General features: G+C 50.4%; 1 protein-coding gene across 1 annotated transcript in view; it reads left to right on the top strand.

Annotated features, from left to right (window-relative positions):
- The window catches only part of SPAG17 (sperm associated antigen 17), a 1,900,597-nt gene that overhangs the window by 511,535 nt on the left and 1,364,148 nt on the right, over nucleotides 1-24,914 (top strand). Inside the window, exon 5 of the mRNA XM_086935838.1 lies at nucleotides 10,759-10,939. Within this exon, the coding sequence (XP_086791964.1) occupies nucleotides 10,759-10,939 (181 nt within the window). The remainder of the gene's footprint in view (nucleotides 1-10,758; nucleotides 10,940-24,914) is intronic.

Below are 24,914 nucleotides of genomic sequence, written 5' to 3'. Positions count from 1 at the left end.
TCAAAGTATTGCCTCCATTCCATTAACTACCTCCATTCCATGGATATCTTTCAATTAAAGAATGTCCTCCATTCCATGAATATCCTATAATCCAAGAAGTGGTTTTATTGCATAAAAATCCTTCAATCCATGAATTGCTTCCATTCCATGAATTACCTCCATGCTATGAATAGCCTTTAATCCCAGAAATACCCCTCTTGAGTCACATAATCACCTCCTTGACTTGAATATCCTTCAGTCAAAGAATTACTCCCATTCCATGAATTACCTCAATTCCATACATACCCTTCAATCCAAGACTCAGTCCAATAATCCCCTCCATTCCATGAATATTCTTCAATCAAACAATTAGCTCCATTCCACTTACTAACTCTGTTCCATGATTATCTCCATTCCATGAATCTTCTTCAATCCAAGAATTAACTCCCCTCCATGATTATCATTCAGTCAAAGAATTACCTCCATTCAACGAATCACCTCCATTTTATTAATATCCTTCAATCCAAGAATAACCTCCGTTCCATGAATTACCTCCATGCCATGCATTACCCTTATGCAGTGCAGTCAAGCAGTGGGTGCTACAGGCAGACAGCATTGCAGCAGGTAGAGCATAGGGCGAAAGAGGTCCCCCACATGGCTCGGCACAGCTTGTACCCATGCCCTGAGTTCAGCAAGGTGTATTGAGACCCACGTGCACCCATCTTTTACTGAGTGCGACTCTATCAGCTCACAGGGGTTATTATGAGCTAATAGTGGTGGACTGACAGTGGAGTACCAAAAGTGGCGGAAGGACAGCTGTGGGCTGAGCGGTGCGCTGACAGCTGTAGATTGACAAACAATGGATTTAGACTCAGATCTCTGTACCAGGGTGAATGTATGACATTGTTCTGCATTCTGTCCATCAACTGTTGTTTTTGTAGATTGACAGCAGTGACTGGACAGTGGTGGACTGTCAGCGGTGGGCTGTCAGCGGTGGATTCACAGCGGCGGACTGACAGTGGTGGGCTGACAGTGGTGGCATTGACTAGTTAGACCGGCAGGGCACAGGGAGAGTTGTGAGTTAACATCTCCTGTTGACACTTGTCTGCCAGTCCTTGACATCCTGCACCCTGAGGGTGGGACCAGGATGTCTTATGTGCCGCAGGGTGAGCTAGGAGCTTGGGTGCTGTGCATCAATGCTACTGTCCAGGAGGGGGTCCTAGGAGCCTGGGTGCTGTGCATCACCGCTACTGTCCAGGAGGGGGAGCCAGGAGCCTGGGTGCCATGCATCACTGACTGCTACTGCCCAGGAGGGTGAGCTTGCAGCCTGAGCCTGGGTACTGTGCATCACCAATACTGCCCAGGAGAGTGAGCCAGGAGCTTGGGTGCTGTGCATCACTTCTACTGCCCAGTAGGGTGAGCCTGGGTGCCGTGCATCACTGCTACTGCCCAGGAGGGGGAGCCAGAAGCCTGGGTGCCGTGCATCACATCTACTGCCCAGGAGTGTGAGCCAGGAGCCTGGGCGCAGTGCATCACTGCTGCTGCCCAGGAGGTTGAGCCAGAAGCCTGGGTACCGTGCATCACCACTACTGCCCAGGAGCCTGGGTGCTGTGCATCACTGCTACTGCCCAGGAGGGTGAGCCAGGAGCCTGGGGACCCTGCATCACCACTACTGCCCAGGAGGGTGAGCCAGGAGCCGGGTGCTGTGCATCACTGCTACTGCCCAGGAGGGTGAGCCAGGAGCCTGGGGACCCTGCATCACTGCTACTGCCCAGGAGGGTGAGCGAGGAGCCTGGGTGCTGTGCATCACTGCTACTGCCCAGGAGGGTGAGCCAGGAGCCTGGGTGCCGTGCATCACAGACTGCTACTGCCCAGGAGGGTGAGCCAGGAGCTTGGGTGCTGTGCATCACTGCTGCTGCCCAGGAGGTTGAGCCAGAAGCCTGGGTGCCGTGCATCACCACTACTGCCCAGGAGTGTGAGCCAGGAGCCTGGGTGCTGTGCATCACTGCTACTGCCCAGGAGTGTGAGCCAGGAGCCTGGGTGCTGTGCATCACCGCTACTGCCCAGGAGTGTGAGCCTGAAGCCTGGGTGCCGTGCATCACCACTACTGCCCAGGAGTGTGAGCCAGGAGCCTGGGTGCCGTGCATCACTGCTACTGCCCAGGAGTGTGAGCCAGGAGCCTGGGTGCTGTGCTTCACCGCTACTGCCCAGGAGGGGGAGCCAGGAGCCTGGGTGCCGTGCATCACTGCTACTGCCCAGGAGGGTGAGCCAGAAGCCTGGGAGCCGTGCATCACTGCTACTGCCTAGGAGGGTAGCCAGGAGCCTGGGTGTCGTGCATCACTGCTACTGCTCGGGAGAGAGCCAGGATCCTGAGTGCTGTGCATCACCGTTACAGTCCAGGAGGGTGAGCCAGGAGCCTGGGTGCCGTGCATCACTGCTGCTGCCTAGGAGGGTGAGCCAAGAGCCTGGGTGCCGTGCATTACTGCTACTGCCCAGGTGGGTGTGCTAGCAGCCTGGGTGCTGTGCATCACTGCTACTGCCCAGGAGAGTGAGCCAGGAGCCTGGGTGTCGTGCATCACTGCTACTGCCCAGCCGGGTGAGCCAGGAGCCTGCGTGCCGTGCACCACTGCTACTGCCCAGTAGGGTGAGTCAGAACCCTGCGTGCCGTTCATCACTGCGACTTTCCTGGAGGTTGAGCCAGGAACCTGGGTGCCGTGCATCACTGATACTGCCCAGAAGAGAGAGCTAGGAGCCTGGATGCTGTGCATCACTGCTACTGCCCAGTAGGGTGAGTCAGAACCCTGCGTGCCGTTCATCACTGCTACTGCCCAGGAGGGTGAGCCAGGAGCCTGGGTGCTGTGCATCACCGCTGCTGCCCAGGAGGGTGAGCCAGGAGCCTGGGTGCTGTGCATCACTGCTACTGCCCAGTAGGGTGAGCCAGGAGCCGGGTGCTGTGCATCACCGCTACTGCCCAGGAGGGTGAGCCAGGAGCCTGCGTGCCGTTCATCCATGCTACTTCCCTGGAGGGTGTGCCGGGAGACTGGGTGCCGTGCATCACCGCTACTGCCCAGAAGAGAGAGCCAGGAACCTGGGGTCTGTGCATCACTACTACTACCCAGGAGGGTGAGCTAGGAGCTTGGGTGCCGTGCATCACCGCTACTTACTGCCCAGGAGGGTGAGCAAGGAGCCTGGGTGCCGTGCATCACTGATACTGCCTAGGAGAGAGAGCTAGGAGCCTTGATGCTGTGCATCACTTCTACTGCCCAGTAAGGTGAGCCTGGGTGCCGTGCATCACCGCTACTGCCCAGGAGGGTGAGCGGGGCGCCTGGGTTCTGAGCATCCCTGCTAACGCCCAAGAGAGTGAGCGAGGAGCCTGGAAGCTGTGCATCACCGCTACTGCCCAGGAGAGTGAGCTAGTAGCCTGGGTGTCGTGCATCACTGCTACTGCCCAGCCGGGTGAGCCAGGAGCCTGCGTGCCGTGCACCACTGCTACTGCCCAGTAGGGTGAGCCAGGAGCCTGGGTGCCGTACATCATTGCTACTGCCCAGGAGGGTGAGCCAGGAGCCTGAGTGCTGTGCATCACTGTTACTGCCCAGGAGGGTGAGCCAGGAGCCTGGGTGCCGTGCATCACTGCTACTGCCCAGGAGGGTGAGCCAGGAGCCTGGGTGCTGTGCAACACTGCTACTGCCCAGGAGGGTGAGCCAGGAGCCTGGGTGCTGTGCATCACTGCTACTGCCCAGGAGGAAGAGCCAGGAGCCTGGGTGCTGTGCATCTCTGCTACTGCCCAGGATGGTGAGCCAGGAGCCGGGTGCTATGCATCACTGCTACTGCCCAGGAGGGAGAGCCAGGAGCCTGGGTGCTGTGCATCACTGCTACTGCCCAGAAGGGTGAGCCAGGAGCCGGGTGTTGTGCATCACTGCTACTGCCCAGGAGGGTGAGCCGGGAGCCTGGGTGCCGTGCATCACTGCTACTGTCCAGGAGGTTGAGCCAGGAGTCTGGGTGCTGTGTATCGCTGCTACTGCCCAGGAGTCAATTATGGTTCCCTCACATGAGTCTCTGGTGCAGACACTGAGAGAGGCCTCCCCTCTGGCCCAAGCACTGGGAGAGATCTCCCCTCTGGTGCAGGCACTGGGGGAGATCACCCGCTTAGCCCAACCACTTTGAGAGGTCGACCCTCTGGTTCAGGCTCCGGGAGAGATCTCCCCTCTTGACCAGGCACTGGGAGAGATCTCCCCTCTGGTGCAGAGTCTAGCAAAGATCTTCCCTCTGGTGCAGGCACTGGGTGAAATCTTCCTTCTGGCCGAAGCACTTGGAGAGATCTCGCCTCTGCTCCAAGCACCCGGAGAGAGCCCCCTCTGGTGCAGGCACTGGGAGAGACCTCCCCTCTGGCCCAAGCACTGGGAGAGAACTTCCCTCTGGTGCAGGTACTGTTAGATATCTCCCCAGAGGCCCAAGCACTGGGAGAGATCTCCACTCTGGCCCAGTCACTGGGAGTGATCTCCCTTGAAGGCGCAGGCACTGGGAGAGATAGGAGAGATCTACCCCCTGGTGCAGGCACTGGGGGAGTTCGCCCGCTTTGCCCAACCACTTTGAGAGATCTCCCCTCTGCTACAGGCACTGGGAGAGATCTTCCCTCTGGTGCAGTGTTAGATTTGGGGGTCTCTGGTTGGCACAGGTAGGTACTTGTGACAAGCAGGGACCCTCTTCTCTAGTCAGGACAAGGGGATTACACTCCTAAAATAACCCCTGCTCACCCTCTAGGCTGCATGGCGCGAGCCGACAAGGCTTATTTCAGAGGCGTGGTAAGTTAAGCACTTGTGACCACATACAGTAACCCAGTGACAACACTACAAATGGACACCACGCAGGTTTTATATAAAAAATAAGTCAATTTTATATTGAGTTACCACAAGACAATAAACGACAAAAATACACACTATGATTACTTTATGATGGTAGGTTTAAGCTTAGTTCAGTTCAGTTCTTAGATGCGACACTCTGCGTCAATGTACCTTAGGTTGCGTTGCGCTTCCCCGGCAAGCAATGTCGCAGCGATGGGAAATGCGGCAAAGTTCAGGTGCAAAGAAATAAAGACGTGAAGAACTTCCAGATGCGGCACGCTTCTCTGGGATGCGAGAAACTTTCAGTTCGGACTGCAGCGGTAACACCCAAGATGCGACGGCAGCTGCTCCGACGGTGGCACACTTCTCTGGGATGCGAGGTGCTCTTTGTCGATGCGGTGCAATGCGACAGTTCCAGCGGCGACATCCTCCTTCGGAGTTGTGACTGCAGGCACAGCGACACGCTCTGACTTCGTTCCGAGATTCTTCTCCTGATGCGTTGCAGTGCGACAGCTCCAGTGGTGATACCCTCCTCCTTCGGAGTTGCGACGGCAGCAGCAGCGACGGTGACACGCTTCCTCTTTAGTGCGGCACGCTTCTCTCCGATGTGGTGCAGTGTGACAGTTCCAGCGGCAACACTCTCCTTCTTTGGAGTTGCGACGGCAGGCAGAGCGACGGAGACACGCTTCTTCTCGTTGAGTCGTGCTTCCAGCTCCTTGCGACACGCAGTTCCTCAGAAGGCCCAAAACGGCAGCAGGCACTTCCACAAGAACTCTGGGGAGCTGGGGGGTGAAGTCTGTTGTCCCTGAGACTTCAGCAGGAGGCATGCTCTTTTACAAGCTCTTGGAGATCCTTCACAAGTTGAAAGCAAAGTACAAAATGTTCCTTTCTCCTTCCTTTGGCAGTAAGGCAACCACTGCAGGCCAAACTTCAAAAAAGCCTCCAACGCATCCAGAACGTCTCCGCACGACTCATCCTCGACATCCCCCGACACAGCCACATCACCGGACACCTGAGAGACCTACACTGGCTCCCCGTCAGCAAGAGAATCACGTTCAGACTCCTCACCCACGCACACATGGCTCTCCACGACCTGGGCCCCAAGTACCTCAACGACCGCATGACCTTCTACACGCCCACCCGCCAGCTACGATCGACCAGCCACGCACTCGCCACCGTACCACGCATCCGCAGAGCCACCGCCGGAGGAAGATCCTTCTCCTACCTGGCAGCCAAGACTTGGAACTCCCTCCCCACCCACCTTCGGCGAACCCAAGACCATCTCTCCTTCAGGAAGCAGCTCAAGACCTGGCTGTTCGATCAGTAACTTACCCCTCCCCCAGCGCCTTGAGACCCTCCTGGGTGAGTAGTGCGCTATACAAATGCCGTGATTGATTGATTGATTGATTGATTGATTGATTGATTGAATCCCCCATGCAGCACTTCAGCTTGGGAATAGTCTCTCCTTAGTTTATTCAGGTTCCTCTCCTCAGTAAAGGTTTCTTCTTGTAGTCCAAAAGTGATCTAATTTCTTGGGATCAGGGTCCCAATATTTATACCCCAAAATCCTTTGTCCTCTGAGGGCAGAGGGGCCTTTGCCCAGTCCAAACCAGTTTTGGAGCACTCTGTTTACATGACTCTTTCTTTCCTTTCACAGTGCAGGGCAGAAACATCAGACACCCCACAAGAGGTGGAGCCAGCATTGTGGAGGAAAAGCACAGCCCTGGAGAACTCTGTTGACATGATTCCTTCTCTCCTTTCACAGTGCAGGGCAGAGACATCAGTCGCACCAGAGGGGGTGGAGCCAGCACTGTGGGGGGCAGGCACAGTCCTATTCAGGTCCCAGGTGCAACTCCTCCCTCCCATGTAGATGCAGATCTCTCTATTCACCACTGGGCTGACTCACCCTGTCTCCGGGAATACCCCAGGCCTGTCACTCAGACTCCAGACAAGGAATCCAAAACCTAGCAGAGGCAGGCTTGGAAGGTTTGACAAGAAAATACCTACTTTCTAAAAGTGGTATTTTCAAACACAGAATCTTAAAATCAACTTCACTAAAGGATGTATTTTATCATTCTGAGTTCAGGCATACTAAACTCGAATTTCTATCATGTTCCCTGAGTTAGTTAGGATTATGAGATGTAATAATCTGGCTGCCCATTCTCGCCTATGGAGAACAGTTAGCCTTGCAATAGTGAAAAGCGAAAATGGCTGTAATTCACTATTAGGACATGCCACACACACCAGGGCATGTCCTACCTTATACTTACAATGCACCCTGCCCTTGAGCCTACCATAGGGGTGTCTGGTATGAAGAAAGGGGAAGGTTTAGGGACTGGCAAGTGGGTGCACTTGCCCAGTCAGCATTGCAGTACCAGACTGCACACAGGCTCTGCAATGGCAGACCTGAGACACACATTTACAGGCTGCTTCTGTGGGTGGCAAAACCAGTACTGCAAGCCCACTAACAGCATTTGGATTTTCAAGGCCTTGGAACGCTCAGTGCACTGTACTAGGGTCTGACAAGTAAACCAAACAAGCCATCAATTTACAATAGAGAGAGCATGTACACTTTCAGCCCCGGACTGGCCGTAGCGGGCACCGGGCAATCCCCCGGTGCTCCGAACGGGTGGGGGCCTGACTTTGTTACAGACTGCCGTTTTTGCAGTCTGTAGGTTCAGAGTTGTGTAGTGTGAACTGATACCATCTGGCTGTAGGATCAGAGGTGTGTAGTGTGCAGTGATACCATCAGTCTGTAGGATGAGAGGTGTGTAGTGAGCAGTGACACCATAGAATGGAGGAGGCCACGCGCTAGAAGGCAAGGAAAAAAGGGAGCTAGATCTAGCAACAAGAGGAATGACCTTCCTAGTTGTACATAGTACTCTGCTACCTATTCCTTTACCAAACTTTCCATATATCGTGAAAGCTCACTATCAAAAAACTCATTCTGAGCATGGTCCAGGTGAGGTGAGGTCCTATCCCCTGTTAATATAGGTGAGTCAAATATAATTTCAAATATTTTCTTTTATGTTGCTATGTCCAACGCACTGATGTTACCATTTATCTTTGTAGGTGAACAACACAACAAGTAACATGGAGGAATAGTTGTGTATATCCTTTATGGTTTTTCACTTCTCTTTCACATATAAGTTGTGTTTGTAAATTCAAATGTATTACATTTTGCAGTCGCAAGATCTATTTAGAACAGAGGCCCTGAAGAAAGCCTTAGGAGTTTATTCCCGTTTGGCAGAAACATGTCGGCCCCCCAGCAGCTATTTGTTTGAACTGGTATAATTGAGCTGTTCTTGGTTTTAATCTTAAAGACACTGGCAGCTATTAAAGTTTACTTCGCTGCCTTTTTCTATTCATTTTAATTTCACTCACTTCCTTTTGCACTGCACTAATTCCCATTTTATGATCAAACATATGGTCTTCGAGCAACTTTGGAGGGATATCCCTCATGGAGGGTTTGGACTGTGTCTAAATGATCTAGAGACTTACCATCCCTACCATCGGATGACCAAATGATAATACTGATCATTTACAAGACTTTGATGGGAATCCATCTTTATAATTGGGGATACACCTACAGTTGCTGGTGACTATGTGCGTTGGCGTATGCACTCTTTGTTAATAGTTTACAAGGATTCTTCCTTTGCTACCTAGTACTGGGCACTGGTTTTTTCACTTGTTAGAACACATTTTAGTTCTTTTTAGACTCCCAGGTTTTTTCAGTATTTCAGGTGTGCAGTGACACCATCAGTCTGTAGGATGAGAGGTGTGTAGTGTGCAGTGACACCATCATGCTATAGAATCAGAGGTGTGTAGTGTGCAGTGACACCATCAGTCTGTAGGATGAGAGGTGTGTAGTGTGCAGTGACACCATCAGTCTGTAGGATGAGAGGTGTGTAGTGTGCAGTGACACCATCAATCTGTAGGATGGGAGGTGTGTAGTGTGCAGTGACACCATCAATCTGTAGGATGGGAGGTGTGTAGTGTGCAGTGACACCATCAGGCTGCAGGATCTGTGGTGTGTAGTGTGCAGTGATAGGATTAGACTGTAGGATGAGAGGTGCATAGTGTGTATTGACACCATCAATCTGTAGGATGGGAGGTGTGTAGTGTGCAGTGACACCATCAGTCTGTAGGTTTAGAGGTGTGTAGTGTGAACTGATACCATCAGTCTGTAGGATGAGAGGTGTGTAATGTGCAGTGACACCTTCAGTCTGTAGGATGAGAGGTGTGTAGTGTGCAGTGACACCTTCAGTCTGTAGGATGAGAGGTGTGTAGTGTGCAGTGACACCTTCAGTCTGTAGGATGAGAGGTGTGTAGTGTGCAGTGACACCATCAATCTGTAGGATGGGAGGTGTGTAGTGTGCAGTGACACCATCAGGCTGCAGGATCTGTGGTGTGTAGTGTGCAGTGATAGGATTAGACTGTAGGATGAGAGGTGCATAGTGTGTATTGACACCATCAGGCTGTAACATCAGAGGTGTGTAGTGTGCACTGACCCAATCAGGCTGCAGGATCAGTGTTGTGTAGTGTGTACTGACACCATCAGTCTGTATGATCAGAGGTGTGTAGTGGGAACTGATACCATCTGGCTGCAGGATCAGAGGTGTGTAGTGTGCATTGACACCATCAGCCTGTAGGTTTAGAGGTGTGTAGTGGGAACTGATACCATCTGGCTGTAGGATCAGAGGTGTGTAGTGTGCATTGACCCCAGCAGGCTTTGGGTCAGTGGTGTGCACTGGTACCATCAGGCTGTATGATGAGAGGTGTGTAATGTGCAGTGACACCATCAGTCTGTAGGATGAGAGGTGTGTAGTGTGAACTGATACCATCTGGCTGTATGCTCAGAGGTGTGTAGTGTGCAGTGACACCATCATGCTATAGAATCAGAGGTGTGTAGTGTGCAGTGACACCATCATGCTATAGAATCAGAGGTGTGTAGTGTGCAGTGACACAATCAGGCTGCAGGATCAGAGGTGTGTAGTGTGGAGTGACCCAATCAGGCTGCAGGATCAGTGGTGTGTAGTGTGCAGTGACACAATCAGGCTGCAGGATCAGAGGTGTGTAGTGTGCACTGATACCATCTGGCTGTAGGATCAGAGGTGTGTAGTGTGCACTGATACCATCTGGCTGTAGGGTGAGAGGTGTGTAGTGTGCACTGACACCATCAGTCTGTATGATCAGAGGAGTGTAGTGTGCACTGATACCATCTGGCTGTATGCTCAGAGGTGTGTAGTGCGCAGTGACACCATCATGCTATAGAATCAGAGGTGTGTAGTGTGCAGTGACACCATCATGCTATAGAATCAGAGGTGTGTAGTGTGCAGTGACACAATCAGGCTGCAGGATCAGAGGTGTGTAGTGTGGAGTGACCCAATCAGGCTGCAGGATCAGTGGTGTGTAGTGTGCACTGATACCATCTGGCTGTAGGGTGAGAGGTGTGTAGTGTGCACTGACACCATCAGTCTGTATGATCAGAGGTGTGTAGTGTGCACTGATACCATCTGGCTGTAGGGTGAGAGGTGTGTAGTGTGCACTGACACCATCAGTCTGTATGATCAGTGGTGTGTAGTGTGCACTGATACCATCTGGCTGTAGGGTGAGAGGTGTGTAGTGTGCACTGACACCATCAGTCTGTATGATCAGAGGTGTGTAGTGGGAACTGATACCATCTGGCTGTAGGATCAGAGGTGTGTAGTGTGCAGTGATAGGATTAGGCTGCAGGATCAGAGGTGTGTAGTGTGCATTGACCCCAACAGGCTTTGGGTCAGTGGTGTGCACTGGTACCATCAGGCTGTATGATCAGAGGTGTATGGTGTGCAGTAGGATCAGCCTGTAGGATCAGTGACTTGTAATGTGTCCTTCTAGCCCCCATTCCGACCCTACTCTTGCCTCCCTCACATCTCTCCTCTGTTTCTCTTCCCAGGCAGCTGATGATAAACTTCAGGGAAAGACAAGCAAGTCTCCAGGGAAGAAGGAGAAGAAAGAGAAGAAGGGGAAGTCTGCCGGGAAGGGAAAAGGAAAGAAGGAACCTGAGCCTGTCCTAGACAAGAAGGAGACCTCCCTGAGGAAACGTGGAGAAGAAGACACCACCAGCAAGTACATTGGTGAGTGCAGCTCCGGCTCACCCAGTGACCACTGCAGCCAACACACGGCTGTCCACCGGTTAGTGGTGGCTGTGACTCAAAGGCCTTCTTACAAGGATCTCAAACCTCATACCCCACAGGACAAACCACCGACTGCCAGGGTCGTGCCACCTCAGAGGACTAACCACCGACTTCTGTGGACCTCCCACCCCACAGGAACTAACTACTGACTTCGAGGGACCTCCCACCTCACAGGAAGAAACCACTGACTTCTGTGAAACTCCCACCTCATAGGAACAACCCAGGGACTGCCAGGGTCCTGCCATCCCACAGGAACAAACCAGGGACTGCCAGGGTCCTGCCACCCAACAGGAACAAACCACTGACTGTTAGGGCCCTCTCACCTCACAGGAAGCAACCACTGACTGTGGGGGACCTCTCACCCCACAGGAAAAACCACCGACTGCCAGGGTCCTGCCACCTCACAGGACTAATCACCGACTTCTGTGGACCTGCCACATCACAGGAATTAACTGCTAACTGTTGGTACCCTCAATCTACCACCCCACAGGAACTAACTACTGACTGAGAGGGACCTCCCACCTCACAGGAAGTAACCACTGACTGCCAGGGTCCTCTAACCTCACGGGAACCAACCACTGACTGCCAGGGTCCTCTCATCTCACAGGAACAACCCAGGGACTGCCAGGGTCTTGCCACCCCATAGGAACAAACCAGGGACTGCCAGGGTCCTGCCACCCCACAGAAACCAGCCACTGACTGTTAGGGTTCTCCTACCTCACAGGAACGAATCACTGACTGTTAGAGTCCTCTCACCTCACAGGAACTAACCACTGACTGCTCGGGTCCTCCCACCTCACAGGAACCAACCACTGACTGCTGGGGACCTCCCACTTCACAGGAACCAACCACTGACTGCTAGGGTCCTCACACCTCACAGGAACCAACCACTGACTGCTGAGGACCTCCCACCTCACAGGACCTAACCACTGACTGCGAGGGTCCTCTCACCTCACACAAACAAAGCACTGACTGCCAAGGTCCTCTCACCTCACAGGAACAAACCACTGACTGCTGGGGACATCTCACCTCACAGGAACAAACCACTGACTGCCAGGGTCCTCTCACCTCACAGAAACAACCACTGACTGCTGGGGACCTCTCACCTCACAGGAACCAACCACTGACTACCAGGGTCCTCTCACCTCATGGGAACAAACCACTGACTGTGGGGGACCTCCCACCTCACAGCAAGTAACCACTGACTGGTGGGGACCTCGGGCCTCACAGGAACAAACCACTGACTGCCAGGGTCCTCTCACCTCACAGGAACAACCACTGACTGCTGGGGACCTCTCACCTCACAGGAAGTAACCACTGACTGGTGGGGACCTCCGGCCTCACAGGAACTAACCGCTGACTGCTAGGGTCCTCCACACTCACAGGAATTAACCACTGACTGCTAGGGTCCTCCAACCTAACAGGAACTAACCACTGACTGCTGGGGACCTCCCACCTCACAGGACGTCACCACTGACTGGTGGGGACCTCTGGCCTCACAGGAACTAACCGCTGACTGCTAGGGTCCTCTCACCTCACAAAACTAACCACTGACTGCGGGGGACCTAAATCCCCCACCCAACAGGAACTAATCACTGACTGTTAGGGACCTCCCACCTCACAGGAACTAACTGCTAACTGTTAGGGACCTCCCGCCTCACAGGAACTAACCACTGACTTCTGTGGACCTCCCGCCTCTCAGGAACTAACCACTGACTGCGGAGGACCTCCCACCTCACAGGAACTAAACACTGACCGGTAGGGACCTCCCACCTCACAGGAAGTAACCACTGACTGTGGAGGACCTCCCACCTCACAGGACCTAACCACTGACTGTTAGGGACCTCCCACCTCATGTATGGTCTGTAGTGTCCTTCTCTGAGATAAAGCCATGTTGTTGATCCCTGACCACATTTTTGATGACCTGTGGTAAACTAACTGCTAATACCTTGGAGTAAATTCTGGAGTCTACATTAATCAATGTGATTGGCCAATAGGAGCCTAATTCTGCCGGTGGCTTCTCTTTCTTTAGAAAAAGAACTATTTTGGCCACCGACCAAGAATCTGGTGGTGTGGCTCCATTCAATATATAGTTAAAAAGTGCTAGCATCTGATCTTTCAGCTGGGGTGCAAATGTTTTATAAAATTCTGAAGGGATTGCATCCACACCTGCAACTTTGCCCGAAGGAAGATTAGAGATTGCAAGTGTTTGACTTTGCCCTTCTGGCAGGTTTACCCCTATACTTGTTGCTTTGTGTGGTTATCCAGTGCTAGTGATTTTTGGCTTTTGCGCACTTTCACTGTGTCCCAGTGGAAAGTGCGTGCGCACTCTGAGAGCGTGTAGTGAGGTTGGCCTGCCCTCCCATAGGAATGCATGGGGAATATATGTGTCCATGTTAGTGCCTGATGCGTGAGAAGTGCAGGTGCGAGTTTGGTATGTGCGGACTCGTGTGATTAAATGCTGCGCAATGATGTATGCAGCGTGATTGTGTGTAGTATGGAAGTGCCACTTCTAGAAGTTGGCATGTTTGTGTAATTTGTGTCCGGCGTGTGATTGGCTGGAGCCGGCTGGTGAGCCTGGCTCCAGGAGTCAGGATGGGTATGCCCCAGTGGTGAGTGCTGAGATTAGCATGCTGATGTGAGGGAGGAGTGCACCTGGGACCTGAATAGGACTGGGCTTTCCCCACACATGCTGGCTCCGCCCCCTGTGGTGCGTCTAATGACCCTAGCCTGACTAGTGAATAGTGAGAGGGGCTGAGCACATCACAGTGCTCCAAAACCAGCTGCGACTGGTTTTTCCCCCACCCTGCATACAGACCAAGAGATTTACTGTATAAAAAGGGACTGTGTCCCCTTGCAAAAGGTGCTCTTCCTGGATCCTACTTTGGAGGGGGGCCTGCTGCTGCTGGGCGCCAGGAGGACCGCCACTGGGGATTGCCTCCTTGCCTAGGAGGACCCTGTGAGCTGGCACCTGGGCCCAGCCTTGCCCCCCCCCCCCACCTCCTGAATGACTTTTTGCTTTTTTTGGGGGACTGCTGTGGCCTACGAAGCACCTGGGAAGTGCTGTTTCCACTTTCCAGGAGCACTGGTCTTTGTATTTGCAGCCCGGAGCTGCAGTCCCCTTTCTGGAGGGATTCCCTGTCGTGAGGTTCCCCCTGTTGCTGATTTACGGCGCGGGTGCCCACCCCGCTGATTTGCTGTTTTATCCCCGTTTTTAGTCTTTAATTATAACGGGAGCCTACCGCGTGTTCAACCGCATCCCGCGCCGCAAGAACAATCACCCCGGGCCGCTGCCTAGTGCGACCCGGAAGTACTTCCTCCTCGAAACCGGAAGTCGACGGGAGCCCACCCCGCGCTCCGGTGTTAGCCGCAGAAGCCCCAGCGGGGATCTCCTGAGGAGGAGAGCCCCACCCGCCGCCTTTGAGAACACCCGGCCCCAAGAGCAGCACCGGGTGAGAGAGAGGGCTCCCCCGAGCCACCCCAGGAGCAGCGCCGACAGGGAGAACCCCCGCCGGTACATCGCGATCGACGCCAGCCCCTCCATACTCGAGGGAGGCTGAGAGGAGAAGCGGAGTCCCCAGAGCAGCCCGATAAGTGCGAAGGGCTGGAGAGGGCTCCGTGAGTGCCGGGGGCATTTGTTTAGTTAGAGCCTGCAAGGCTCTCTCACAGCTACAACGTGACCCGGGGGCATTAGTATTTCGAGCCGGATTGGTTCCATTGCTGTTTGGCCTCGCAATTTCTTTAGAGCCCACGAGAGGCTCACAGCGGCATATTTGTTTTACGAGCCCTGAGAGGCTCTTGAGTGCCGCATTTGTTCTCGAGCCATGAGAGGCTCCAACGTCTTCGGGGGCGGCATTTCCCTTCGTGGTAGTGCGGCCCCGGAAGGCAGCGGGCCGCTCCCACTTTGCCCCACAGTTTATTCTCGAGCCCAGCAAGGCTCACGGGGCCACGAGTGTTTTGGTGGCCAGAGCCTGCGAGGCTCCACCGTGTTGGTCCCATCATCTCTACAGCTGCCCAGCACTTAGTGGGCAGCTGTTCCGTTTAGGCTCCCCTGACATTGGGACACAGGGCGTTTCAGCCCCAGAGAGGCCAGTTGACCTGGGGACAGTCACAGGTTGTGGCCTATGTGATTTCTGCGCAATTGTTCTTTGCTGCACCTCTGAATGTGTTTTTATGCGTCATGTGCTTTTCCCTACACCGCTGAATGTATGTTTATGCCTCATGTGTTTTTTTCCCTACACCTCTGAATGTTGTGATGCATCATGTGTAATGTTCTTATGCCTATACCCCTAAACGTATAGTGATACTTAGGTGGTTGTTCATGTGTTGCTAGTGAGGTCCTGGTTCCCTGCGTAATATTTACCTAAGGTGGTTAGGGTTGCGTAGGTGGTACTTACTTGTTACCAGTGGTTACTGGTTGTGTGCTCTATTTTCTATTTTGTGTTACAGTTATTATTCTTCTATGTTTTAAGTGCTAATTCCTACAAGTATCCTAGTTCTAAAAGTGCTTATTCCTGACAATGGTCCATGTGGCCCTGTCCTGTACATATATCCCCTGTAAATTCTGCCCGTGCCTGTTGGCACATTGTAAAGGGTGTATTTATTATCTAATGTGTTTTGTAATACAAAGGCTATTTTTATACATAATCTGGTGTGGAGTTCCTATTGTGGGGGGGCCTGGGATGTTGTTGCTGGTGGGTGCGTGTTCACATACTTAACTTACAAAGCCCCGGGTGAAGAACCGGGTTTTAGAACTCAGCGGCGCCAGGGAAAGCGCCCGATGTCTTCGAGTTCCCCTGCCTCGGCAAACAGAGACACGGGACACTTCTTGATGACGTCAAAGACCAAAGTTTATTGGCTGCAACCAGGAACAGAGGTCTACGAAGCACAACACGGGTGGTTCACTAGAGACTGCACAATTTCAATGAGCGAAGCATGGTCTTTTATGCCAAAAATCACATTCCAGGCTAGCATCAATTACGTACAAACTGACTAATGGGGACATGACATTTCAAAAGTAGCGCATGACGACAATCCCACTTTCCGTTGTCCAGCCCACCAGAAATGACCAAGCACATTCCAATATCCTGTTCGATCAGGCTAGAAAAACCCATTATAAAACCTCAACCCAAGTCAGTAATTATGTCGTAAAGGAAGGAGCAGAAACAGATGAGAAGCAAGATAGAAAGTTGGGTGCAGTGTACTATAAACTTCGGCATGTCCTGCTCTTTGATCTTTATCTGACCAACTGCTTAACAAGGAACTGGCTCAGCGAGGTCAGCCTCGGGCAAGGAAGTCAGTTCGGCCAGGTCATTCGGGAGTCAGCTAAGGTGTACGTGTCCCAAGGACTCGCTCGGCCTATGTGAGGGCAACCACACAAAATGGCTGCTGTACACAAAATGGAACCCGAGGGTTCAAACGAAAACACCGAATACGTAGTGTTCTCATTGATCAGTTAAGACGAAAACACTCGTACACACCGCACTCGTCATTTGCGGTCCGCTGACACCAAAATCGTCTATATCCGACGACCTTCATTGAACGGGTTCGGAACCACCGAACCACGGACCCTCAAACTACGGAACCACACGGGGATCAGCCTTACTGCTCATGTCACGTTGCCAAGGGGGGTGAGCAGGGGTTATCTTTGGAATGTAACTTCCTTGCCCTAACTAGAGTAGTGGTTTCAGCATGATTTTGGCGCAAGCCTCACCCAACAGGAAATCCCATTTCTAACAGCAAGTGAGATCTCTTCCTATAATAGCTCTTCCTCTGAGAGTTCCTGTGTGTCTAATTATAATTTACTTGCAGGCACTGTTTTGAGGAACTCTTTGGCCTGTCAAGGGCAATCACTGATTTCGTCAGTATACAAAGTTTGATAGTGTACTTGGAATACCTCTTTGATTTTCTTTGCATCAATGACAACCCTAAGAAGAGGATCCTGAATTTCTCTTATCTCGCTATTTGTGCACCTCTGCCTTGCTCTTACTGCCAGGTGGTGTCCAACCTGCTCTCTACACTCGTATGTTCTTTCTTTCCAAGTAACATATTTTTGTGCTGTCCAATTTGTGGATATCCCCTCTAGTTCTGCCCTTGCAATCATTATCTTAATTTGTGCTTCATTTATTTCTCACAATTGTTGTATTGCTTTCACTAAATTTTCCTCTGCTATGTCCTGCTTCTCTTTATTCAAAGAGAACCTTAGGGTCTCCCCCTTAGACAGGCCTTGAATGTATCCCAGACCATACACGGAGAAGCGCTTCCATTATTCTCTTCGAAGAATATTATAATCCACCTGCTAGTATGTTTGCAATAATCTTCATTAACGGGGAGGGCGCCTTCAAGCTCCATGTACTTGGTGGTTTTCCCCCTATTCCCTGCAATTCTAATAAAAGAGGATCGTGATCCGAGAGGAACCGTGGGTATCTATCGATCTTGCATGTCATGATGAAATTGTTAGACACAAAAAAATAATCTAGGCGTGCATGTGTGGAGTGCGGAGTAGAAAGATAAGTGTAGCCATGCCCCAATGGATTTTTTTTATGTCACACATCTACCAAGCCGTGATCTTTACACAATCCTTTAAGGGTATGAAACACTTTAGGTTTCCTCCAGGTATATTTTGATTGTCCGCCTATACCAAAATTACTTGGAAGGCTAATACTAAAGTCCCCACATAGAACAATAGGTAGAGGACGGTGGGTTAGCTATTTCGATACCTGATTGATAATGAAGGGATCATCAAGTATACTGCCGTAGACTGAGCACAGCGTGAATTTACCTCCAGATGGAGGATGGCAAACTGCTGCCACCCATCTACCTTTGATGTCGGACCCTATTTGATTACATTTTAGCGAGCTACCTCTGGCCAAAACTACAACACCGCCAGTGCGAGCACCTTGTGATGTGCCAGCTATGAGTCTATATCCCAGGGAATTTAAAATATTATTATTATTATTATTAATAGGGTTTTGTTGAGCGCAAACAACCCGGAGGCCTCGTAGCGCTGTATTGTCTAATTCAAGAGAGGGCCAGAGAGCCAAGTTAGATGAAGAGGAACGTTTTTAAGTTTTTCCGGAACTTCAGCAGGTTAGGTTCGCTGCGAAGGGAATCAGGCAGGGAGTTCCAAGCCTTGGCGGCATTCCAAGAGAAGGAACGCCAGCCCCTTCTGGTCCGTTTGGTTCTGTTGACCGTGGCCAGGAAAGCTGAACTGGATCTCAAAGGTCTATGAGGAAGATAAGGAGTTGCCAGAGAGCAGATCATAGATGGGGCAGTTCTCCACATGGCCTTGTGCATAATGCACATTGATTTAAACAGAATTCTAGCCTTGATGGGCAGCCAGTGCAGTTCCTTAAGAGCTGCTGTAGCAGATTCTCGCCTGCTCAGGCCTAAGAGGAGGCGAGCAGCCGCATTTTGGGTGACCTGGAGCTTCCTTGTGGTGGAAATGGGAGCTCCCAAGTATAGAGAGTTTCCATAGTCTAATCGAGATAGAATAATGGCTTGCACCATGATTCTACGTGCTTGGAAGGGTAATAGTGGCAGCACTTTCCTGAGTGTCCGCATCAGGCCAAAGCAGGTGGCGGACAGGACAGTAGCTTGTTGCATGAAATTTAGCTTAGTATCCAGCCACATACCCAGATTCTTAATTTGGGTTTTAGGTTGGGGCGGGTTTCCCAAGCTAGGAGGCCATTCTAACATGGGACCAGGGGTGAGAGAGTTGCCCAGGATCATAAGCTCAGTCTTCTCACCATTGAGCTTTAGATGAGAAGAGGTCATCCACTGGTTTACTGCTACTAAACAATTGGTGAGGTTAGGGGGGGAAGTATTGGGCTGGTTCATAGAGACGACCAGTTGTGTATCGTCGGCGTAGGTTACGATATCTAGGCCAAACGACTGCACAATTTCAGCAAGGGGTTGTAGATACACATTAAATAGGGTAGGGCTCAAAGACGAACCCTGTGGAACGCCTTGATCAAGGGGCCAGATTTTTGAATGGGCATTGCTCTCAACTACTTCAAACGATCGATTCTTCAAAAACGACTGGAGCCAAAGTATGGCCTTGCCTGAGATACCTATTTGGCGTAGGCGATGGAGAAGAATGCAGGTATTGATGGTGTCGAAGGCGGCACTGAGATCAAGCAACATAATTGCTACAGTGCCGCCTTGATCCATCTGTTTCCTTGCCATCTCAGTCACTGTCAAAAGAGCCGCTTCCGTCCCTAGTTTAGGGCGGAAGCCTGCTTGGGACTCATGGAGCAGGAGATTATCTTCCAGGTATCGAGTGATGGAGGCATTGATATGTTTCTCCAGCAATTTGCTGACCCAGGGGAGAAGTGATATTGGATGGTAATTGGCCATGTTGTCTGGGTCCAGGGTGGTTTTTTTTAAGAGTGCTCTAACTTGGGCACATTTCCACGCCGTTGGAACTATACCTGAAGTGATGGAGGAATTTAGTACATTGAGAATGACAGGCCTAATGATGTCTGTGATCTTAGTTAGATAGTAGGGGGGAGCAGGATCACTGGGTGACCCAGATTTGACCTTCCGCATTAAGATGTCAAGTGAGTCCTCATCAAGTAAGGGGAATTCATCCAGTGTCTGAGGCGTAGACTATGATGGGTTAGTTCCATTATCAGTGGCCCCAGTAACTGGTTCAAAGTTAGAGATAATGTTCTTTATTTTGTTGTAAAAATATTCTGCCTGGCTGTCACATCTTAGTTGGGTTTTATTAGGATCAGGGGGAATGGTCGGGGTATCCATGAGGAATTTTGCAATTTTGAAGATTTCACTTGCTGAGTTCGAGGCATTAAGAATTTTGCTTTCGAAATAAGCAGCTTTTGAAGTTCTAATTTCTGCTTTGTATTTTTTAATTGCCTCTTGGTGGTTGAGTTTATCTAAGTTTTTACGGGAAATCCTCCACGTTCGTTCCAATTTCCTGCAACCTCTTTTCAGTTCTTTGAGTTGGGGGGTGTACCAAGGTGAGTCTTTTGATTTGGTTTTTTCTTTGAGCTCTCTCAGGGGAGCGACCTGATCCAGGGTTGTGCGCAACCAGTTGGTGTAACTATCATAGAGAGATGTGGGGTCTGTTCCCAGTAGGGGGGGAGCGAGTGACAGGGATTCGTTCCACTGGTCCATGGGAATTTTTGACCATTCTCTCCCCTGCAGAACAGAGCGAGGAACAGTGGATGCTGCAATAATTGGTGTCCATTGTATCGGGACCAGGTAATGGTCTGTCCAGGCAAGGGGCAGAGGTGCGCCTACTTCTAGTCTTGAGTCATTGCTGAAAATATCCCTTTGCAATGCTTCAACATGTGTTTCCAGTAGGCAAACAATATCCGCCCTCAGGGTTTTCAGGCCTAGGGAAGTTCTAGCTCTTTTTTAGGATCATTTAGGCCACAAATATTAATGGAAGCAATACGAATCATCTCATATCAGTCATTTCCTTATTTTACCCCTCATCCTTGACTTCAAACCTTCAGCATTATAATAACGATACAATGACGATGTACCAGAAATATTGTCTTTCCACACCCGATTGACCATGACCAAGTCCTTTGCATTCTTCCCTTTTTCACCCTGATCACGGGTCCCCTCCCTCCCCCTAAGCACCCTCACTCCCACACCCACCCATTGAGCAACCAGGCCTAGCCTGAATGAGGCAGTCTGAAGAGTCAGAACCCGCTACAGAACCCTCTCCACCAACCCCCTATATAACACCATGTGCTTCAACACGTCTATATATTTATGTTACTCCAGTATTGGAGTCTTCATAGATTCCCATAGCTTGTATCATTCCCCGTCGTCGGAATGGGAGTCTCGGTAAATTAAAAAAAACATAGCAGTAGGTACAAAAGAGAAAGAAAAGGCCTAGGCCTCATCTCATTTTGTGGCATATCCACCTCTTCTTGTAAAAGAGACCAAACTAATGTAACAACCAATCCGATTAGCCTCACCTCTTAGAACCTTCCTGGGAGAGCTTCAGAGCCTCTGATTTTCTACCGCACGTTGTGCTAAGGGAGTCTCCACTGAGCTCTGCTCAGATTTCTCTTCAACTTCTGGATTTCATCTGTTTTCTCTACAGTTTCTCTTCAGTATGTCAGACAAAGAGAAGAAGACTTTATTCAAGGCTTGAGCCACTTGTTCTAAGAAGAGGCTTTATGTGGAGGACAGGCATAATGACTGTATTTGTTGCTTGTACCCTGACCACAAGGCCACTGACTGTAAGATCTGTCGAACCTTCTCTTCAAAGACCCTGAGAGACCGCGAGGGACGTTTACTAACCTGGCTGCAGAAGCTAAAGTCACAAAAGGATTCCGTATCCAGTGGCAGTGATGAGGCCTCCTCTGCAACATCTTCGAGGAGATCCCAAAAGAGGGGTAGGTCTTCTCCTTCAACTTCAGCTGACCCCCATGCTAAGGCCTTGCAAAAGACCTCGGATAGATCTGACAGGCGCAGTCCCATCAAATCTCCTCACTGAGGTGTAAAGGAGAGGGAAGGACTGGTTTCTGAGGTACTTTCTACTCAGAAGGCGAGCCATGGGCCTTCTAGTTCACCTCCCCCATCTGAGAAGCCAAAGCGACGACGGCATCAAAGATTCACCTGATGTTGATTTCCAGCTCCGTCAACAGGCGCGCCGACGAGAGTTTTGTCTTCGGCGATGACGACATTGTGGACGCTGCAAGAGGTACATGTTACAATGTCGTCGACGATGATGACTACCTCAATGTGGATGATATCGACGATGGTGTTGGCGACGAAAACTACGTCGGCGACGACGATTTCGAAGTCGACATCTACTATGGTACTGACGGCGAGCTCGTCGACGGTTCCGTCAATGATCATTCCATCGTCGTCGACGATCCAAACTTCGACGATTCCCCCGACGACGACCTCGTCGACGACCTCGTCGACGATCTCATCGACGATACAAAAAGTGGAAATTTCTATTAAAAGACGCCAGATAACACCTGAAATGACATCTCCCCAGACAGTGACACCACTACCTCCGGCACTCCTTTTGGATGAGGAATTCTCAGACAAGGATGAAGGTCCTTATGGGGATGCATACAGTCCATCCCAATTACGGGTAAAATACCAGGACTCAGACTCTGAAGATTATTTTATGGACCAGCAACAATACCTGCCACGAACTAGACATCAAGAACAATTGCAGCAGGGCATGATAGCTATGACGTCTTCACTTGTTAATGATCTTCAAGTCATGTTATCGGATTATAAAAGAAGGTTTCCATCGCAACCTTCTGACCAGAAGTCAGTGCAGGTGCAACCACCGCCAACCTATTCTTCTGGAACAGTAGCTCCTCAACTTCCTCAACCTCTGGACCAGGAGCCAACAGAACATCCCCAAAATGTCTTCAAAGTACAGGATGATTCATCAGACGATGATCAGAGCCTAGATAAAGCCCCAAATCCAGATAGGGAATGGGATGATTACGTCATTCCGGATCCAGCTTCACCATTGCCGGACCCTGTGGATTCTCCTCCAGCGGACATTGGAGGTTTCCATAATCTGATGAAAAGAGCTTCCAAACACTTTGATCTGCCTATACCTTCTGTACAATTGTAATGCTTTCTTTATGATTTTAAGGAGCCGTACAGAAAGTCTGTCCATTTGATCCCGATTGTGGAACATGTATGGAGTGAGGGGATAAAAGTAATACAGTCTCCAGCTACCGTCATCCCGGTTCTTACTCGACTGGAGAAGAAATACAAGGCTCCAGAGGATGGTGAAGGACCGGGTTTTAGAACCCAGCGGCGTCAGGGAAAAAGCCCGATGCCTTCTAGTTCCCCTGCCTTGGCAAACAGAGACATGGGATACTTCTTGATGACGTCAAGGACCAAAGTTTATTGGCTGCAACCAGGAACAGAGATCTACGAAGCACAACACGGGTGGTTCGCTAGAGACTGCACAAATTCAATGAGCGGAGCATGGTCTTTTATGCCAAAAATCAAGCCTCAGGCAACATTCCAAATTAGCATTGGGTTCATACAAACTGACCAATAGATATGTGGCATTTTGAAAGTAACGCATGATGACAATCCCACTTTCCGTTGTCCAGCCCAACAGAAATGACCAAGCACATTCCAATATTCTTGTTCGCTCAGGCCGGACAAACCCATCATAAAACCCTCAACCCAAATCAGTGATTATGTTGTACACAAAATGGAACCCGAAGGTTCGAACGAAATCCCTAAATACGTAGTGTTCTCAATGATCGATTAGTGCGAAAACACTCGTACACACTACAGTCGCCATTTGCGGTCTGCTGACACCAAAATCGTCTATTTCCGACGACCTTTATTGAACGGGTTCGGAACCACCGAACCTCACCCACAAACTACGGAACTACAGTCCCTTCTTTTGCCCTTACATAGGCAACAGACCCAAACCAATGTCAATCTGAATCTGGATCTATATTCATCAGATCATCGATATGTTGCTGTAGCATCATCCTATTACTTAGTACCTCTCTCTGGACAGGTCTCCTTGCACACGAAGTAGCACAGAGGCCACAAATAGCAGGGGCACACTATACACAGAGACAGAACAGGAAAAGGATAGCTAAGACCATCCCAATGACCATCAAAATCTTCCAACCCCAAGTGGATATCAATCCCAATAACCATCCCATCAACGACCAATCTCCTTTGTCCAAATGGACAGAATCGGAGATCTTTTGTAACTTGGAAATGGCCTGGAAGATTGACTGTTGTCTGGAATGAAAACACAGCAGCTCGATTGAATACGTTTACATACTCCACCTTGATCTGCTAGTATGACATCAAGGGCAACTCTATTTTGGAGTGTCATAAGCCTATCCGACTGGAGCTCAGCAGTCAAGTTACTAAGGGCACCAGCAGTTTCGACTATGGTGGACTCAACCCCTCTCGTCAACTGGCGAATATTCCTGCTATTAGCCATCGGTCTCCAGAATGGCAGAAAACCCTTGAAGAAATCTCCCAACTCTTGCCCTGCAGTGTCTTCTTGACTAAAGACACCTCTAGCAACTCTCGTCTTATGGCAATCTGCCGCAGCTGTAAAAGTGGGAGGCAACAGGAAAGAAACGAAACATGTGCCCGAAAAATCATGGGGCAACCATGTATATGCTTTGTCATAGCAAACAAAGTAGGTACCCTTAGCGGCTAAAAATGCTGGGGAAGACTGGGACGTAAATACGTAGGTGTCAGTACAAACGCTCTTCCCTAGCTGAGCTCTCGGATTCTTGCTGTTACCCTGCAGACAATAGCGACCCTGATGGGGCACTATCCAAATCGGTGGAGAACTTTTCGCTCGCTGGTTAACACTCAGACTAACTCCATATCCAGTAATATCCCAACCACTATATGGTTGTCTCTCATCCATCGGAATAGTTTCAATGGCATTAGTCCCTTTAACCATGTCGACTATGCCTCTAGCAACAGCACTATTCTTCGGATTGTCCTTCGGTGAACGTTGGGGATAGACACTATGGGCATAGATAAACATCGTTCTGTAAGCCCAAATCGAACTATTCAAACTAAAAGGTAAAACCAAGTACGGAATACCCTCATCAGTCGTATGGGGCATTAGACCACAGATCCAACAGTTTGTCGTGTTCATCACTAACTGGTGTTGGTGCAAAAGTTGAATAAAGGAATTATTGGCAAATTCCAGTCGTCTAACTACCTCATGTTCAGGCAAAGGATGAAAAGAATGAGAAGAAATAGTAGGTGGAGGTGTAGGTTGCACAGTGGGAACAAACGTCACTTTAAAAGAGAATGTCACATAACCAATTATGAATATCATTAAACTCAATAGCAAAAATAAACACGGTATTAAAAAATGTTTCTTTGATATCAGTTTGCATATCTTCTTTTTAAAAGCCATTGTCCCTGCAGGTCTCTCCAACTCGAA

The sequence above is a fragment of the Lissotriton vulgaris genome, chromosome 8, assembly GCF_964263255.1.
Source record: "Lissotriton vulgaris chromosome 8, aLisVul1.2, whole genome shotgun sequence".
Taxonomy (NCBI): Eukaryota; Metazoa; Chordata; class Amphibia; order Caudata; family Salamandridae; genus Lissotriton; species Lissotriton vulgaris.
The sequence above is the reverse complement of the archived record's forward strand: the minus strand, read 5'-3'. Positions and strand labels throughout refer to the sequence as shown.